The sequence below is a fragment of the Giraffa tippelskirchi genome, chromosome X, assembly GCF_054371585.1.
Source record: "Giraffa tippelskirchi isolate mGirTip1 chromosome X, T2T-mGirTip1v1.2.pri, whole genome shotgun sequence".
Lineage (NCBI taxonomy): Eukaryota > Metazoa > Chordata > Mammalia > Artiodactyla > Giraffidae > Giraffa > Giraffa tippelskirchi.
Genome location: NC_137289.1, coordinates 137,606,465 through 137,620,404, shown reverse-complemented (window position 1 = coordinate 137,620,404; position 13,940 = coordinate 137,606,465). Strand labels below are relative to the sequence as shown.

The window sequence follows — 13,940 nt, the reverse complement described above, 5'->3', positions numbered from 1 at the left end:
AGCGTCTCACACTCTGCCCTGCCTCCTCCTTTTGTCTTCCTCATCACCCCCTGCCACATTGTCAGCACTAGATGCACCCTTTTAAAAGCAGGTCATTTATCCTTCCAGGCCTGAAGTTCCCTTTGAGACTTCTCTCTCTCTTCATTCCAGCTTCACTTCCTCCATGGAGACTGCCTTGATTGAGAAGAAACATTTTTTTTCTTTTTTGAGAGCCGCCTTGGGCCAAGGCGGGGGGTGGGGGTGGGGATAGGTGGGTGTTTCATGCAAGGGTCCCTGTTCACCTGCCTCCCTTCAGCATCCAACAACACAGCTCCAGCCCCAGTCAAGTTCCTTGTTCTCTCAGATTAGGCCCTAAGCTAAGAAATACTCATGAAGTTTGAAGAGAACCCACTCCATTTCCCCAAAGACATTTCTGTTTTTCTCTTAGGGAATAATCTTGGAAATGCTAATGACTTCTTTGTGGTTCTTCTGTACCTTTGAATCACTTTATTAGCTTGGTTATTTTAAAAATTGGTTTGGAAACCCTTTAAGACTCTAAAAAAAATTAACACAAATTACAATGAAGTTTTGCCTTTCCAGGGCAATTTCTCATCAAAGTGCTCAAAGTTTGCTGACACATCTTAGTTTCTTGGAGAACTAGTCATTCTATAGGGGTGAGAGGGAAGGGACACATTCATGATTTAAATGACCCTGTTTATCTGTATAATTTAATTAAATCTGTTGCCACTGAAATAAGACTGCCCCATAAACCTGGTTCTCCAGGAACTCAACTCTTCTTTTTTAGTCAGGTTTTTTTCCTCTATTTTTTCCTTAGAAAATTCTAGTTACAACCTACTAGGTTACCTTGTTCTATTGTTTTGTTGAAACATCTTATCACCTATTACTCCAACAAGAAAAAAAGGAATAATAGTCCATTTGACTGGGGCTTCTGAATTCACAAATATGGTTTGCACACACTTTTTCATTTATGCGGAGAGGCTGCTTCACGGCCACTCCAATTTGGGGTCACTTAACAAGGCATGAAATAAAACCACCTCGGGAATCTGCAGCTGTTTCATGGATTCTCCCTGGCTTCAGATGCTGCCTTCTCCTCTACGTTGGGAAAGCCTAGGGACAGAACTAAGAATGACAGTAAAGTCTCAACACCTTAAAAGACATGACTCTGTTCATACCATACTGACAACCATTTACTTCTGTCCAGGAAAGAGTTTTCTCTGCCCTGGTCATTGTGTTTCCTCATTAGAGCCAGTCTGGGGAATGGCATGTGGCTTGGGTTGAAAGAGTCAACCCTTCGCTCTGCTGGAAACTGCAATTAGCCACACTGGACACCTATCACCCACACAAGCATTGCTTTGTTAGACTTTTCATTTCTACAAAACCAGAGAGAAAAGCTTTTTTTTCCTTTTTTACCAAATCTCTTTGGTGCTAAACCATCTTGACATTAATTTGTGATAAAATAACTAATTTGTGATAAAATAACTAGAGGACTAAAACCTAATATTACACAAAAAAAAGGAGACCATGATGACCTCAGGTTACAATACAAAGGCCTTTGTAGGACCTGGGGCTTATTTTTATACAGATCATGGCAACTGTAAGCAATAAATTATATACCCTGTGGTCTTCCCATCCAGGAGATGGTTATGTAAGGAAATAAAAAGCCTGTGATGAGTAACCGAAGACACACACGTGATCATAGGTATAGGCTGTCTTTATGGGAGAAACAAGTGTGCTTGAGTATGCTGTCTAGAGGGCTGTGTACGAATAAAAATGGCTTTACACAATTACTTGAATAATAATTTAATGATTTTTACACTAAAAAGAATTTAGACCTAACTTGAATCTCCTGCTTAAATGTGAAAGTAAAAGCAAACAACTTGGAAATGGAATTCACAGCCACAGATTTTAATGGATTATTTCTCTTCACTTGGGAAAGATGAGGGAGGAGCATGATATTCCATGTCTTCTGAAGACATTTATCTGAGAGTAATCAAATTGTGTAAAATGGAGAAAAATGACTTGAATTCCAAGATATCATTCCTCTTGGACCATGACAACTTTGAACAAAAATCTTTTCACAAAACTTCATTTTAATCATCTTCTTTACAAAGCACAATACTTAAGACTTTTCTAAATACAACTTTAGAAAATGAAGCAAAAAAATAATCTCCATAGATGCTGGTCAAGTCCATGCTGAATGCAAAAGAATTTTTTCAGAAGTGATACTTCCAAGCTTTTCAATATTCTTGATGTGATGGGTCCATTTTGTAAAGATGGCAGCTGTTTGGGCAGTGGCTCATCCAGTTCCATGACTGTAGAATCCTCTTGCTGGCTAGCCCATAGGGCAGGAAAGAAGATGCATATGCCAACTTCTCATTCTAGAATTGCTTCTCCTTCTCCTGAAAGCCAATGACTCTATGAGAAGGTAACATCCCTCTTGCATTCCAGGTCACCAATGCCCCACAAGGGCGCTCCAACCTCTCAGTTTAACTATTCACAATCATCTGTATACACATTATATAAAACTATATCATTAGGAATTTTCATAATGAGTGAGATATCCAAATGTAAAAGAATCCTATCCTCATTCTTACATTAGGTGGCGGGAATCTCTAAAGCCTTCATATTTAACATAGAAACTCTCAGAACAGTCAAGGGGCACAGGAACATTTTATGTCACTTCTCGGAAACATGGTGCTCCTGGCTCCCAGCATACCAAGGGCAAGGTAGCTGGAAAGGCAGTATGTTCAGATGTGAGAGTGAAGGGTGTGAAGCTTCTTTCCTTACACACCCCTTCCCTTAACTACGCCCTCACCCCGGAACCCCATCTGGAAGACCAGGGTGTCCAGGGATCTGTGAATACTCTAGAGAAAGTAGCTGCCTCTAGCAACAAGGCTGAGTATGTAGGTGAGAGGGAGGAGGAAGGAAGGGAGAGAGGAAAAGACATTTATTCGTAATACTTTTGATGCTCAACATGTGGCTGGTTTTTTTTTTTCACCACTCCTTCATTTTCATCAATTCTCAGTCTTTGTCGTTGTGCAAACCTACTGATGTTTAGTAGCTTCACTTTAAAATTCACGAAATGGACAAAGCAGCTTTTTAGAAACACATAAAACATCTTCAGGGGCCATGAAGGGACCATCCCCCACACCCCAACGTCCAAACAGTCTTGCAATACAGTATGCTTCCCTTATTTTCAGCTAAGGATGAGAAAACAGTTACAGAGTCTAAGGCTGAACTCTTCACTGGCTACAGAGATAAAGCAGACAAGCAAACACCAGTTTCCTTGGGTCGGAAAAAGCAACTCCAGGAATGCAAGAGCGAGCCAATGGCTACACTTCAACAAGTGCCTCCCCCCTTTCTCTTGGACCTGAGGAAAGGGTTACAAGAAAGCAAGGCAAATGACATTATGTGAGTACACTTTCCACAACAGCACACACGATGACCCAGTGCAGGAAAGAATACAACATTCCCCCCCCTTGGTTTTCATTTTTACTTTTATTTATTTTTGCTTTAATAATGCATATTCTGTTCACTCAAAAGGTGCAAAGGACAGGAAGCAGGGGTTTAACTTGGCTGATGAAAAATCAAGCAGGGGTGACATTTCTAGTTCATGAACAACCTAAAACTAGAACTTAAAAGTCACAGCTGGTACCAAAGAGCGCGCTCAACTTCACAGCTGTCTCCTCTTAGGACCTTTGGTTAGGCGAGAGAAGCTTTGAAGACAGTGGCCTCTAGTGGCCTTTGATAAGTGGCTAGAAAAAAAATGTGTGTGTGGTCTTTGAAATCATGGTAGCTGCATCACAAAAGCTCCAATCAAGAGGGTGGTAAAAAGAAGGCACAGATCATTGCAAATACCAGATTTTCTCTTTCTCTTTTTGTAAATATACCATCATATATAAGCTAAAATTTATCTTAGGGTGGTGGGGCTTGCTGGCAGGAGAAGGGACGGGTTGGACCTAAAATTGCATATGTAATAGAATCCTTGAGGGGGACACAGAGCAAGGCAGCTTTTCATGTAAAGCGAAAAGAATGGGCCGCTCACTCTGGACTGTGTGTAGTACAAACACTGGGGAAATCTGTGGCAAAACACGATTTAAAAAAAATCATAAAATTATAAAGCTTGTAAACGAAGAATCTAAAATTACATTTTATTAATGGAAAATATCATCAAAATAGTACCACTATGGACTAAACTGCCTGAGTTTTTGTTTCGCGTGAGATCTCATAGTAAAAAAGCCTTTAGCACAATTTGCTCTGTTTAAGTCACAACCAGTGCCAGACCCAGGACTATACCATGGGGAAGAATCTCCTCTTGGATGGAATTTGTGTTGTGCTATCAAGACTTTTGTGCTAATCTTTCAAACAGGGACGTGTTGAGGCAAACCTTTAATCTTTTGGCACAAGGTTATTTTGGCTGGGGCAGAAAATTTGAGTCTTGGACTCGGGATGAATAATGCGACATTTCATTTATCAAGTATTCATTTTGATTGAAGAGCTTTCTTTATGTCATTAACTTCCATCTACAAAGGAAAAACAAGAGCCGAACAAAATCAGGATCAATTGGCTGGCTAGATAAAAGCTGGAAAGATAAGCAGCCTGGTTGATTGAAAGAGAATAATCAACCTGACAGTTTGAAAGGTAAAATCAGTGAAATGATATCTGAATGAAGAGTTGATCACCATGCCAGAAATGACATAAACCAAAAGAATAGGCACATCGACGTGAAGCTCAAGGAGAGGGTAGATGTTTGAATTCTCCAGCTACAAGTGTCCAAAATTTGTCAAAAGCAACAATACAACAATAATTCCAGGTTCTTGGTCAGAGGGTGGAGCAGGTTGTCCTGACACACTGGACCACTTGGCAGGGCTGGAAGGCTGCTGTGCTTGGGCCCAAGGGGGTGTCTGTGAGCATCCCCAAAGTGATGACGTGCAGTTACCGATCCTTTAAACACCATGGATCCCAGTCACCACCAAAGGAACCGACTGCATGAGTGGAAAGCCCACCATTTCCAACTCCTACACACTCTGCCCTTTGGTCATGGCTGAGTTAGGTCAGAGAGAGGCCAGACGGGGACAGAGCTCTGATGCCCTGCAGGACAGACACAGCTGTCAGGGAGAAGTAGAGAAATAAACAGCAGGCACCAAGTGTAGACGGCTGTGGTCCTTTGAGCTTCAATGGCCACATGACAGAAACACCAGTGGGGTCTCCCTAGCCCCATACTCTCTGGTAGTTATGACAATGAGGCCTCCGGAAATGAGGTGGGGGTAGTTTTCATAGAGATGGATTCTAAATGAGAAACCCAACTGGGAGCACATTTGCTAATGCCTCCCTTCTCTAAGACTTCCCAGGTCCCAGGAGGGGATGTGAGTAAGGCTGTGTCATTCTAAGACAATTGTCACAGGAAGCCCATCTAAACCGGTAGAAAAGTAACTCTTCATCTATTTTCAAAATAAAGTCCGGACTTTGCTCCCACCCTCAACTGAGCCTCTCATGGGGCAACAGGACCCCAAGGGACCCACCTGCAACCGAAGCCGGATTTTCTTCTCTTCATCCAACTCTGACAGTAACTGCTTAATCTCTCGTCTGGAAAGCAAATGGCAGTAACATTAAACAAAGCCAAGACTTCTATAACAGGAGGTAAGAAATCTCTTATCACTACAAAATCCATCTGTTCCTTTTACAAAGAAGATGTGGACAGAACATTACACTATTTTCTTTGTACAGCTAAGGCTTAGAGCCTGGTGTAGATAGAAAGGCCATTATTTCTGGGCTCCCCAAATTGCAGCCATTAAATAATAGGTCCATTAAATAATAATAAGTGACCTTGAAAATCCCTTAGTGTAAGCTTCTTCTAGAAGAAGAAGGGGAAACTGAGGCTCAGGGGGGTGGCCTGACTTGCCCAGGGTCTAGTCTCTAGGTATCCAGGCTCGTATTTGGTCGTCTTCCCTCTAACTAGTCCTTTCTTCCAGAATTGTTGGTCTTTGCATGTACTTACATAACAATATTCATTGTAGACATTTTACCGTTCCCTATATATATATATATATATACACACACACACACACACATATATATATACACACACATATATATGTATATATATATTTCCTTTATTTTCACGGAATTTTAAATTACTAAAAGGTTAGCAATATGTTTTCAGATATTCTCACAGAATCCTACAGATAGGAACACCTGAAAACTTGCAGGTAAAAGAACTGAACTAAGGATACAGTAATTATGTCATAGACAAAGTAGACACAAGTTAGAACACAAAGCCCGGTGCCCTTTCTAACGTTAAATAATGAAGTAGAACAAAACGAATCATCTTACAAACTCAGGCTCTAGACTGAGGTCACTACAACCATGCTAACTCTGGTCAGAGATCTGTGCTCCATTTTAGGGTACTAGACACTCCATTTTACACATGCATGTGTGCAAACTAGATTGGAAAATTAAAAACCAAAGACCGCAGAGGCTTTATACAGCATTTGCTCACTTCAGATGAGTGCCATGGTGGTCCTTGTAGTTGGATGAGTGTCCTAGCACTGTGGTCGACACACTGGGTTCTCTGACATGCACCAGTCATGCTTTGTTCGTGTATTTATTCATGCACACGCTATGTACCAGGATCTCAGTGGGCCCTACTTAGGGTTTAGGAGAGAAAATATAAGATGGGGCCTGAAACAAACGGCACGACTCCAGGAAGGAGTCGAGTCCAGGTGTTCTCGAGTTCGGATGGGGGAGTTCATTGGGGAAGGAGGTGTGAAGGAAGTTGCTAAGTCTTGAACTAGTGAAAAAGGGTATGTGTCTATGAGGAGGGGAGACAATAGGGGAGTTGATGGAGAAGAGCCAGGACAGAACAGGGAGGCGAGAACTACAGGTTTGGGAATGAGGAGAGTCAGCACAGACTTGAGCTGAATGCTACACGGAAAGTAACACAGAGAGCTAAGGTGGGAGACTGGTGGGACCCAGCACCCCGGAGCGGGGAGGCCAGGCCCTGGAGAGCAGCCACTGTGATGTCTGATTTGAGAAGTTGGCTGGGGAAGCACAATTCCAGCCGACCACGCTCAGGCTTCACAGTGGAGAGAGCAACATGGGGTGGAGCAGCCCCCAGGCACTGGTGACTCTGCACTCAGGATTCAGGCACAGGGCATTTCAGACGTGCAGGAAAGTTCTAGGCACTTCCCAGAAGCAGGGCCCCAAGGCAGGAAGCCCTGGATCCAGGAGTGGCTGACTCATCTTGGTCAGAAGGCTGAGAACCAGTGCTCTGGGACAAACTGGGGTTGTGGGGTCACTGTCTAGGCAGGGGACACCTGTTGCCTGGACATGGATGGGGCCTGTGTGTACCCACAGCTCTCCTGTGCAGGGTCAGCTAGGAGCTGCGGACTTGGAGGAGTTAGGGGCACCCTGGCTGGCCCCTCAAGACCCACTCTAGTCCCATCCTGCAGTTCTGCATATTTGTCTGATGAGCCCTTGCTAGGCAGGGGATGAGTTCATATGATACCTCCAGCCTGAGCGGAACAGAAGCAGGATACAGCCGCAGGGCTCAAAGTGAGCTCCACAGGAGCCTTATCTTAGAATGCTCCAGAGGAAAAGACGATGATGTACATTTGGGAAACACCGCATACAATAGCCTCTGTCTTCCTAGGCACAGCGAAGGCTCTGAGCAGTGCTTTAGAGAAGAAACTAACTTGGTTTAACCCAATTATTCCGCGAAGTACATGAACACTTCAGTGGTAGGCAGTCGCTCAGCCTCAAGTGTCCCCCCCAGGCCGTGGCTGTTCCCCAGCTGGGGTGCTAGGTCGCCTTTGGAGACCCTGTCAGGAAATAACCTCCTTGAGGTGCCTCACCTGTTCCCTCCAGAAAGAGCTAACGGGTCCCTACACTCTCTGCGCCTTAGGTTATTCAGGTAAGTGCCTCCTGACTCCCAGCCCTACCATTTTTGTCACTGCATGCAGTGTACTGGGTGGTGTGTGTATGCTGAGTGTCGAGCCTCAGGTTGAAAGAGTCCCTGCATCTTTTTCACACTCTGTGTCCCTAAATGCAAGCCAGTTCCTACACAGGGCAGCTAACTGAAGAAATGGCAATTTCATTGATGCCAGAAGGCCTCTGGGCTGATTAAGCAGTGATGCGCGCGCATACCACGTGTTCTGGGGATGTGAAGATCTTTTTCACAGCCTGCTCAGCACATTGGTCCTCGTGGCTGACTCCTCCTCATCCACCCTGCGGCCAGCCCGGCCCTTCCCAGGTGTGGCTGAGCTACCTGGGGTAGCTGAAGCCTCTGGGGTTCACCCGCCCACTCCTGCCCCTGCTGCCATCATCTCGGGGGAGGCTGGCCTATCTCCAGGGAGGCTAGGACCCAGGCTGACAGAACTCATCCCTGACCTGCGGAAAGCACCCCAGGAGGTGGTTTGAGAAGGGGCTGCAGACACTCACTTCTGCTGGTCCTTCATGGTCTCGATGATGCTCCTCAGCTCCCGGACCTGCGTCCTCAGCTCCTCAATGGCTGCCTGGCTGCTGGCCACAGGCTCCATCTTTGGTTTGCCTTCCGTGCCGAACAGAGACGGGGAGTTGGCTCTGTGTCCAACTGTTCCCAAAGAGGATGACAGAGGGGAGGATGCTGCCGAGGACAGAGGAGCCGGCCCGCCGCTGCCCGCAGCCATAGTCCCTGGCTTCGGTGGCAGGGACGCTTTGTTGTCGGATACCTACAATGAGGCAGGGCAGACAAGGGTTCAGGCCAGGGATGTATGTGGGGCATCGCCCTGCCCTGTTTACTACAATGCTCTGTCTACATCACCTGCCCCAAAGCCCTCCACATGCTCTACCCATTCATTCCTTCCTCTGCATGCCCTCAAGGGCCTGCTTGCTGCAGGCAACCCCTTGTTGTTGTTCAGTTGCTCAGTCTGACTCTTTGTGACTCCATGGACTGCAGCATACCAGGCTCCTCTGTTTTCTACTGTCTCCTGGAGTTTGCTCAGATTAATGTCCATTGAGTCAGTGATACCATGCGACCATCTCAACCTCTGCTGCCCCCTTCTCCTTTTGCCTTCATCCCTTTATGTATTTTAAATTTGACCACCTTTCTGAACAGGTAGCTCCTAATTAATTTAATGTACTTGTCCAGAGGCCATGGACTTGCTAGGCTCTTCAAACTCTGAAGTGAGTAAAACATTTTCCTGACCTTCAAAGGGCTGAGAACCCAGTGAGATGCAGACAGACAGACCAACCAACACACTGCAAATGAGGGGGGGAGTGCACAGGCAGGAAGGGAAGCACCCAGGAGAGACCCAGTGTCCTGGAGGGAGGGTACCTGGAGCTGTCAGCTCCATCCTGGAGGAGGACCAGGAGGTGGTCAGAAGGGGGGTGGTTTTAGAGGGGGCAGTTCAGTTCAGTTCAGTCACTCAGTCATGTCCGAATCTTTGCGACCCCAAGGACTGCAACACGCCAGGCCTCCCTGTCCATCACCAAATCCCAGAGCCTATTCAAACTCATGTCCATCATGTCAGTGATGCCATCCAACCATCTCATCCTCTGTCATCCCCTTCTCCTCCCATCTTCAATCTTTCCCAGCATCAGGGTCTTTTCCAATGAGTCTGTTGTTTGCATCAGGCGGCCAAAGTATTGGAGTTTCAGCTTCAGCATCAGTCCTTCCAACGAATATTCAGGACTGATTTCCTTTAGGATGGACTGGTTGGACCTCCTTGCAGTCCAAGGGACTCTCAAGAGTCTTCTCCAATACCACAGTTCAAAAGCATCAATTCTTCAGTGCTCAGCTTTCTTTATAGTCCAACTTTCATATCCATACATGACTACATACATGACCACACACATCATGTATGGATGAGAAGGGGCAGTATGTGAGATAAAGGCCTAGAGACCGAAGAGTGAACCGCAGTCAGGGGAAGCTAGAATGTCAGGGGGCAAGAGAGAGGTGGGGCATGCCCTCAGGGAGAGTTAAGGCTGGGGAGACATAGGGAGCTTGTGGAAAGGGATAAAAGATTAGCTCCCAAGCAAAGATCACCGTGGCTGCAGAAAGGCCGAAGGGCTGGCGGGTCTGGAGATCTAGACACTTTCTGGGAACTCTCATTAGTGAAAGCTGGACACAGTGAGGGTTTGCCTCAGGCAGTGGCCAGGAGTCTAGAGAGAAGACAGTTTCGAGAGATGTGGCAACAGCAGGTTCATTCAAACAAGAGATGCAGTCCTGCCCTCCCGGAGCAGACACCCCACAGTCATGAGGATGTGGTCCTAGACAGGCCACAGCAGGTGAGATGAGGTACAGACCGAGGGCCACGGGTGGGGATGAGGAAGGAGGCATTAAGGCTGACCCTTTCATGGGAGGAAGAACAGGCTGAAGGCCCAAACAACAATCTCAGTTTCAGACACACTGAATTTTAGGAGCCTGATGGATAGCCGAAGGGGAAGGCCAATGGGCAGAGTCAATGATTGAAAAAGTGAGTTGGGCCAGAGAAATCACCAGATGAAGTGCAAGCCATGGGGGTGGACGACATAGAACGGGAAGAGAAGAGGCCCACTGATGGAGCCTACAGGTGCCCCGGATTGAAGAGGTGGAGAGAGAGGGGAGGGCTCTTGGGGGCTGAGATGGAGAGGTGAGAGAGGGGATGGAGCCAGACCAGAAGAGGGCCCCCTGGAGGAGCTTCCAGAGGTGCCAAGAGCAAAACCGGGGGGAGCTGATTGGTGGAGCCAGGGGAGAGTGAATTCTGGTCAAGGCAGGTTGGCAGCTGCAGGGGAGGTGAGGGGCATGGCCTCCAGATTTAGAACTCTCTTTCCAAACATTTGGCTGGGAAAGGAAGACAGGAGAAAGAGAGAGAGTTCTTGGAGAAGCCTCAGGAGGAGATAGGATCAAGATCCAATGGGGAGACCCTGAGCTGGAAGATTTCTTGAGGATAAGAGCCAAGGGTGAAGATGGAGGAGACAGACAGGGAGGTGTGATGGAGAGGTGTCCTGAGGGGGCAAGGAGGGCACAGGGAGCATGAGAGACACGGCTGGGAGGGAAAAGGGGAAGGCCGCAGGCCTATGGAGGTGAGATCATAGGCTGGGGGGAGGGGGTAGGGAGTAGACAGGATGGTGGGAGGTGAGGGAGTCGAGGCTGCTGGTGAGGCTGGGCAACACAGCTGGGACTCCCTCCAGCAGCTGGAGCCCAGGGCTGGAGCCCAGATGGGGCTGGGCTGGCATGGTGAGGAGGCTGAGCCTGGACTCAGGCTGTGCTGCAGGGAGAAACTGGGCAGAGTCAGCCAGAAGCAGATGGGCCATCATTCCCAGCCTTTCTGCTCGCCTTTTTTCTGCCAAGTTATCATTGAGAAAATCGCTTTCTGCTGCCAGAGAGAATGCTCCACCATCCTGTGCTTATTGTTAGTAGGAGTCAGAGTAAAAGGGGCGAGGGGCTGACATTTACAGAACACTGATTATATGCCAGACGTTGGCTGGACAACTGAAACGAGGGTCAGTTGGCACACAGGCTTGATGGAGCAGGAAACTGAGGCTTAGGGATGTGGTTGAGAAATTCCCCAAGTCTCAGAGCTCATGAGTGGCAGAACTGAGCTTCAGTCCCCTCCCCTGATATCAGCTGGACCCTCAGGCTTGGTAACGTGCTCGTGCCTGACTCTCAGGGTCCCCTCTCCTGGCCTGATTTACTTTGCTTCTTTTCTATTCCCAAGTTCATACATTTCCTCATTTCCTACCCTGCATTCTCACATATGTCCCTCAACCCACCCATGTCCTCACAGTGACTTCCAGCCATTTCTTGGATCGATGATTCTCTTTGCATTTCCTATGTGACTCACTCTCCCAAATCACTTCAGCTAACACGTGTTTGTTATAAGCCCTCACAGAGTACAGGCCATCAAATGTCCTGATCAGTTAGTTCAAGAGATTTCTAGAAGTAATAAATAAGACAATGACAACTCCAGGAAAGAGAAATGGAACACAACAGTGAAACTCAGAAATGTGAAGAGCCAATGCCCACCAGTAGATGTCGCTACAGAGACACTCTAGGGATGTGGGAGAGAGCAACTCGAGGCATTCCTATGGTCACCAGAAAAAACGGATCTAAATCCAATTTCTGCAAATGGAATCCTTTTATAAAGGCAGACCGCTTCAGTTTTGTGAATATTACAATCGATCTGCTTTATAGGATCATATTTTTGCCGACTATATCAGCTTTTTAAGAAAATCTATACATGTAAATCTGAGAAGGAAAACTCCACATCACCTTTGATTTCTTTGTGTTAATTCCTACTGTGAGTGCCTTAAAAATGACTTCTGCTTTCTGTTTTTAGACAGAAATCAGTTACTAATGTTTATAGAAAGTAACTTCAATTGACTGGCTTTTCTCAGCACGAGAACATGGCATTTTAAAATCATACTTCATACTAGAACACTTCCTAACACCATACACAAAAATAAACTCAAAATGGATTAAAGATCTAAACGTAAGACCAGAAACTATAAAACTCCTAGAGGAAAACACAGGCAAAACACTCTCCGACATAAATCACAGCAGGATCCTCCATGACCCACCTCCCAGAATATTGGAAATAAAAGCAAAAATAAACAAATGGGACCTAATTAAAATTAAAAGCTTTTGCACAACAAAGGAAACTATAAGCAAGGTGAAAAGACAGCCTTCAGAATGGGAGAAAATAATAGCAAACGAAGCAACAGACAAACAGTTAATCTCAAAAATATACAAGCAACTTCTGCAGCTGAATTCCAGAAAAATAAACGACCCAATCAAAAAATGGGCCAAAGAACTAAACAGACATTTCTCCAAAGAAGACATACAGATGGCTAACAAACACATGAAAAGATGCTCAACATCACTCATTATTAGAGAAATGCAAATCAAAACCACAATGAGGTATCATTTCACACCAGTCAGAATGGCTGCTATCCAAAAGTCTACAAGCAATAAATGCTGGAGAGGGTGTGGAGAAAAGGGAACCCTCCTACACTGTTGGTGGGAATGCAAACTAGCACAGCCACTATGGAGAACAGTGTGGAGATTCCTTAAAAAACTGGGACTAGAACTGCCATATGACCCAGCAATCCCACTGCTGGGCATACACACCGAGGAAACCAGAATTGAAAGAGACGCGTGTACCCCAATGTTCATCGCAGCACTGTTTACAATAGCCAGGACATGGAAGCAACCTAGATGTCCATCAGCAGACGAATGGATAAGGAAGCTGTGGTACATATACACAATGGAATATTACTCAGCCATTAAAAAAATACATTTGAATCGGTTCTATCGAGATGGATGAAACTGGAGCCCATTATACAGAGTGAAGTAAGCCAGAAAGAAAAACACCAATACAGTATACTAATGCATATATATGGAATTTGAAAGATGGTAACGATAACCCTATATGCGAGACAGAATAAGAGACACAGATGCATAGAACAGTCTTATGGACTCTGAGGGAGAAGGTGAGGGTGGGACGTTCTGGGAGAATAGCATTGAAACATGTATATTGTCATATGTGAAACAGAACACCATTCCATGTTCGATGCATGAGACAAATGCTCAGGGCCGGGGCAATGGGATGACCCAGAGGGATGGGATGGGGAGGGAGGTGGGTGGGGGGTTCAGGAAGGGGAACACATGTAAACCCATGGCTGACTCATGTCAATGTATGGCAAAAACTATTACAATATTGTAAAGTAATTAGCCCCCAACTAAAATAAATAAATTTATTAAAAAAAAAAAACAACCATACTTCACAATCATAGGGTGAACAGAACTTGCTTAGGATAACCTTTAGAAGCCACACACAGTTGCTAAACAATGTGTTCTTTGTTCCTCATAAGCCAATAATAAAAGAGCTATATCATCCCTGGGCATGCAGTGAAATTAAAATGTTTTTAGACTATAAATTTATCCTAATAAATGAATCCAAATAAGCTTTTCTGTAAGA

The 13,940-nt window shown here is 45.6% G+C and overlaps 1 protein-coding gene across 12 annotated transcripts in view; it reads right to left on the bottom strand.

Moving 5' to 3' along the window:
• Positions 1-1,884: 1,884 nt before the first annotated feature.
• The window catches only part of SH3KBP1 (SH3 domain containing kinase binding protein 1), a 350,398-nt gene continuing 338,342 nt past the window's right edge, over positions 1,885-13,940 (bottom strand). For 11 of the 12 annotated variants that reach the window (XM_081566026.1, XM_081566027.1, XM_081566033.1 and 8 more), the window contains 3 exons: positions 8,440-8,708; positions 5,523-5,586; positions 1,885-4,523 (listed from right to left, as the gene is read on the bottom strand). In XM_081566026.1, coding sequence (XP_081422152.1) covers positions 4,482-4,523; positions 5,523-5,586; positions 8,440-8,708 — 375 coding nt within the window. In that variant the 3' untranslated portion in view covers positions 1,885-4,481. The remainder of the gene's footprint in view (positions 4,524-5,522; positions 5,587-8,439; positions 8,709-13,940) is intronic. The other variant, XM_081566038.1, reaches the window with a different exon arrangement.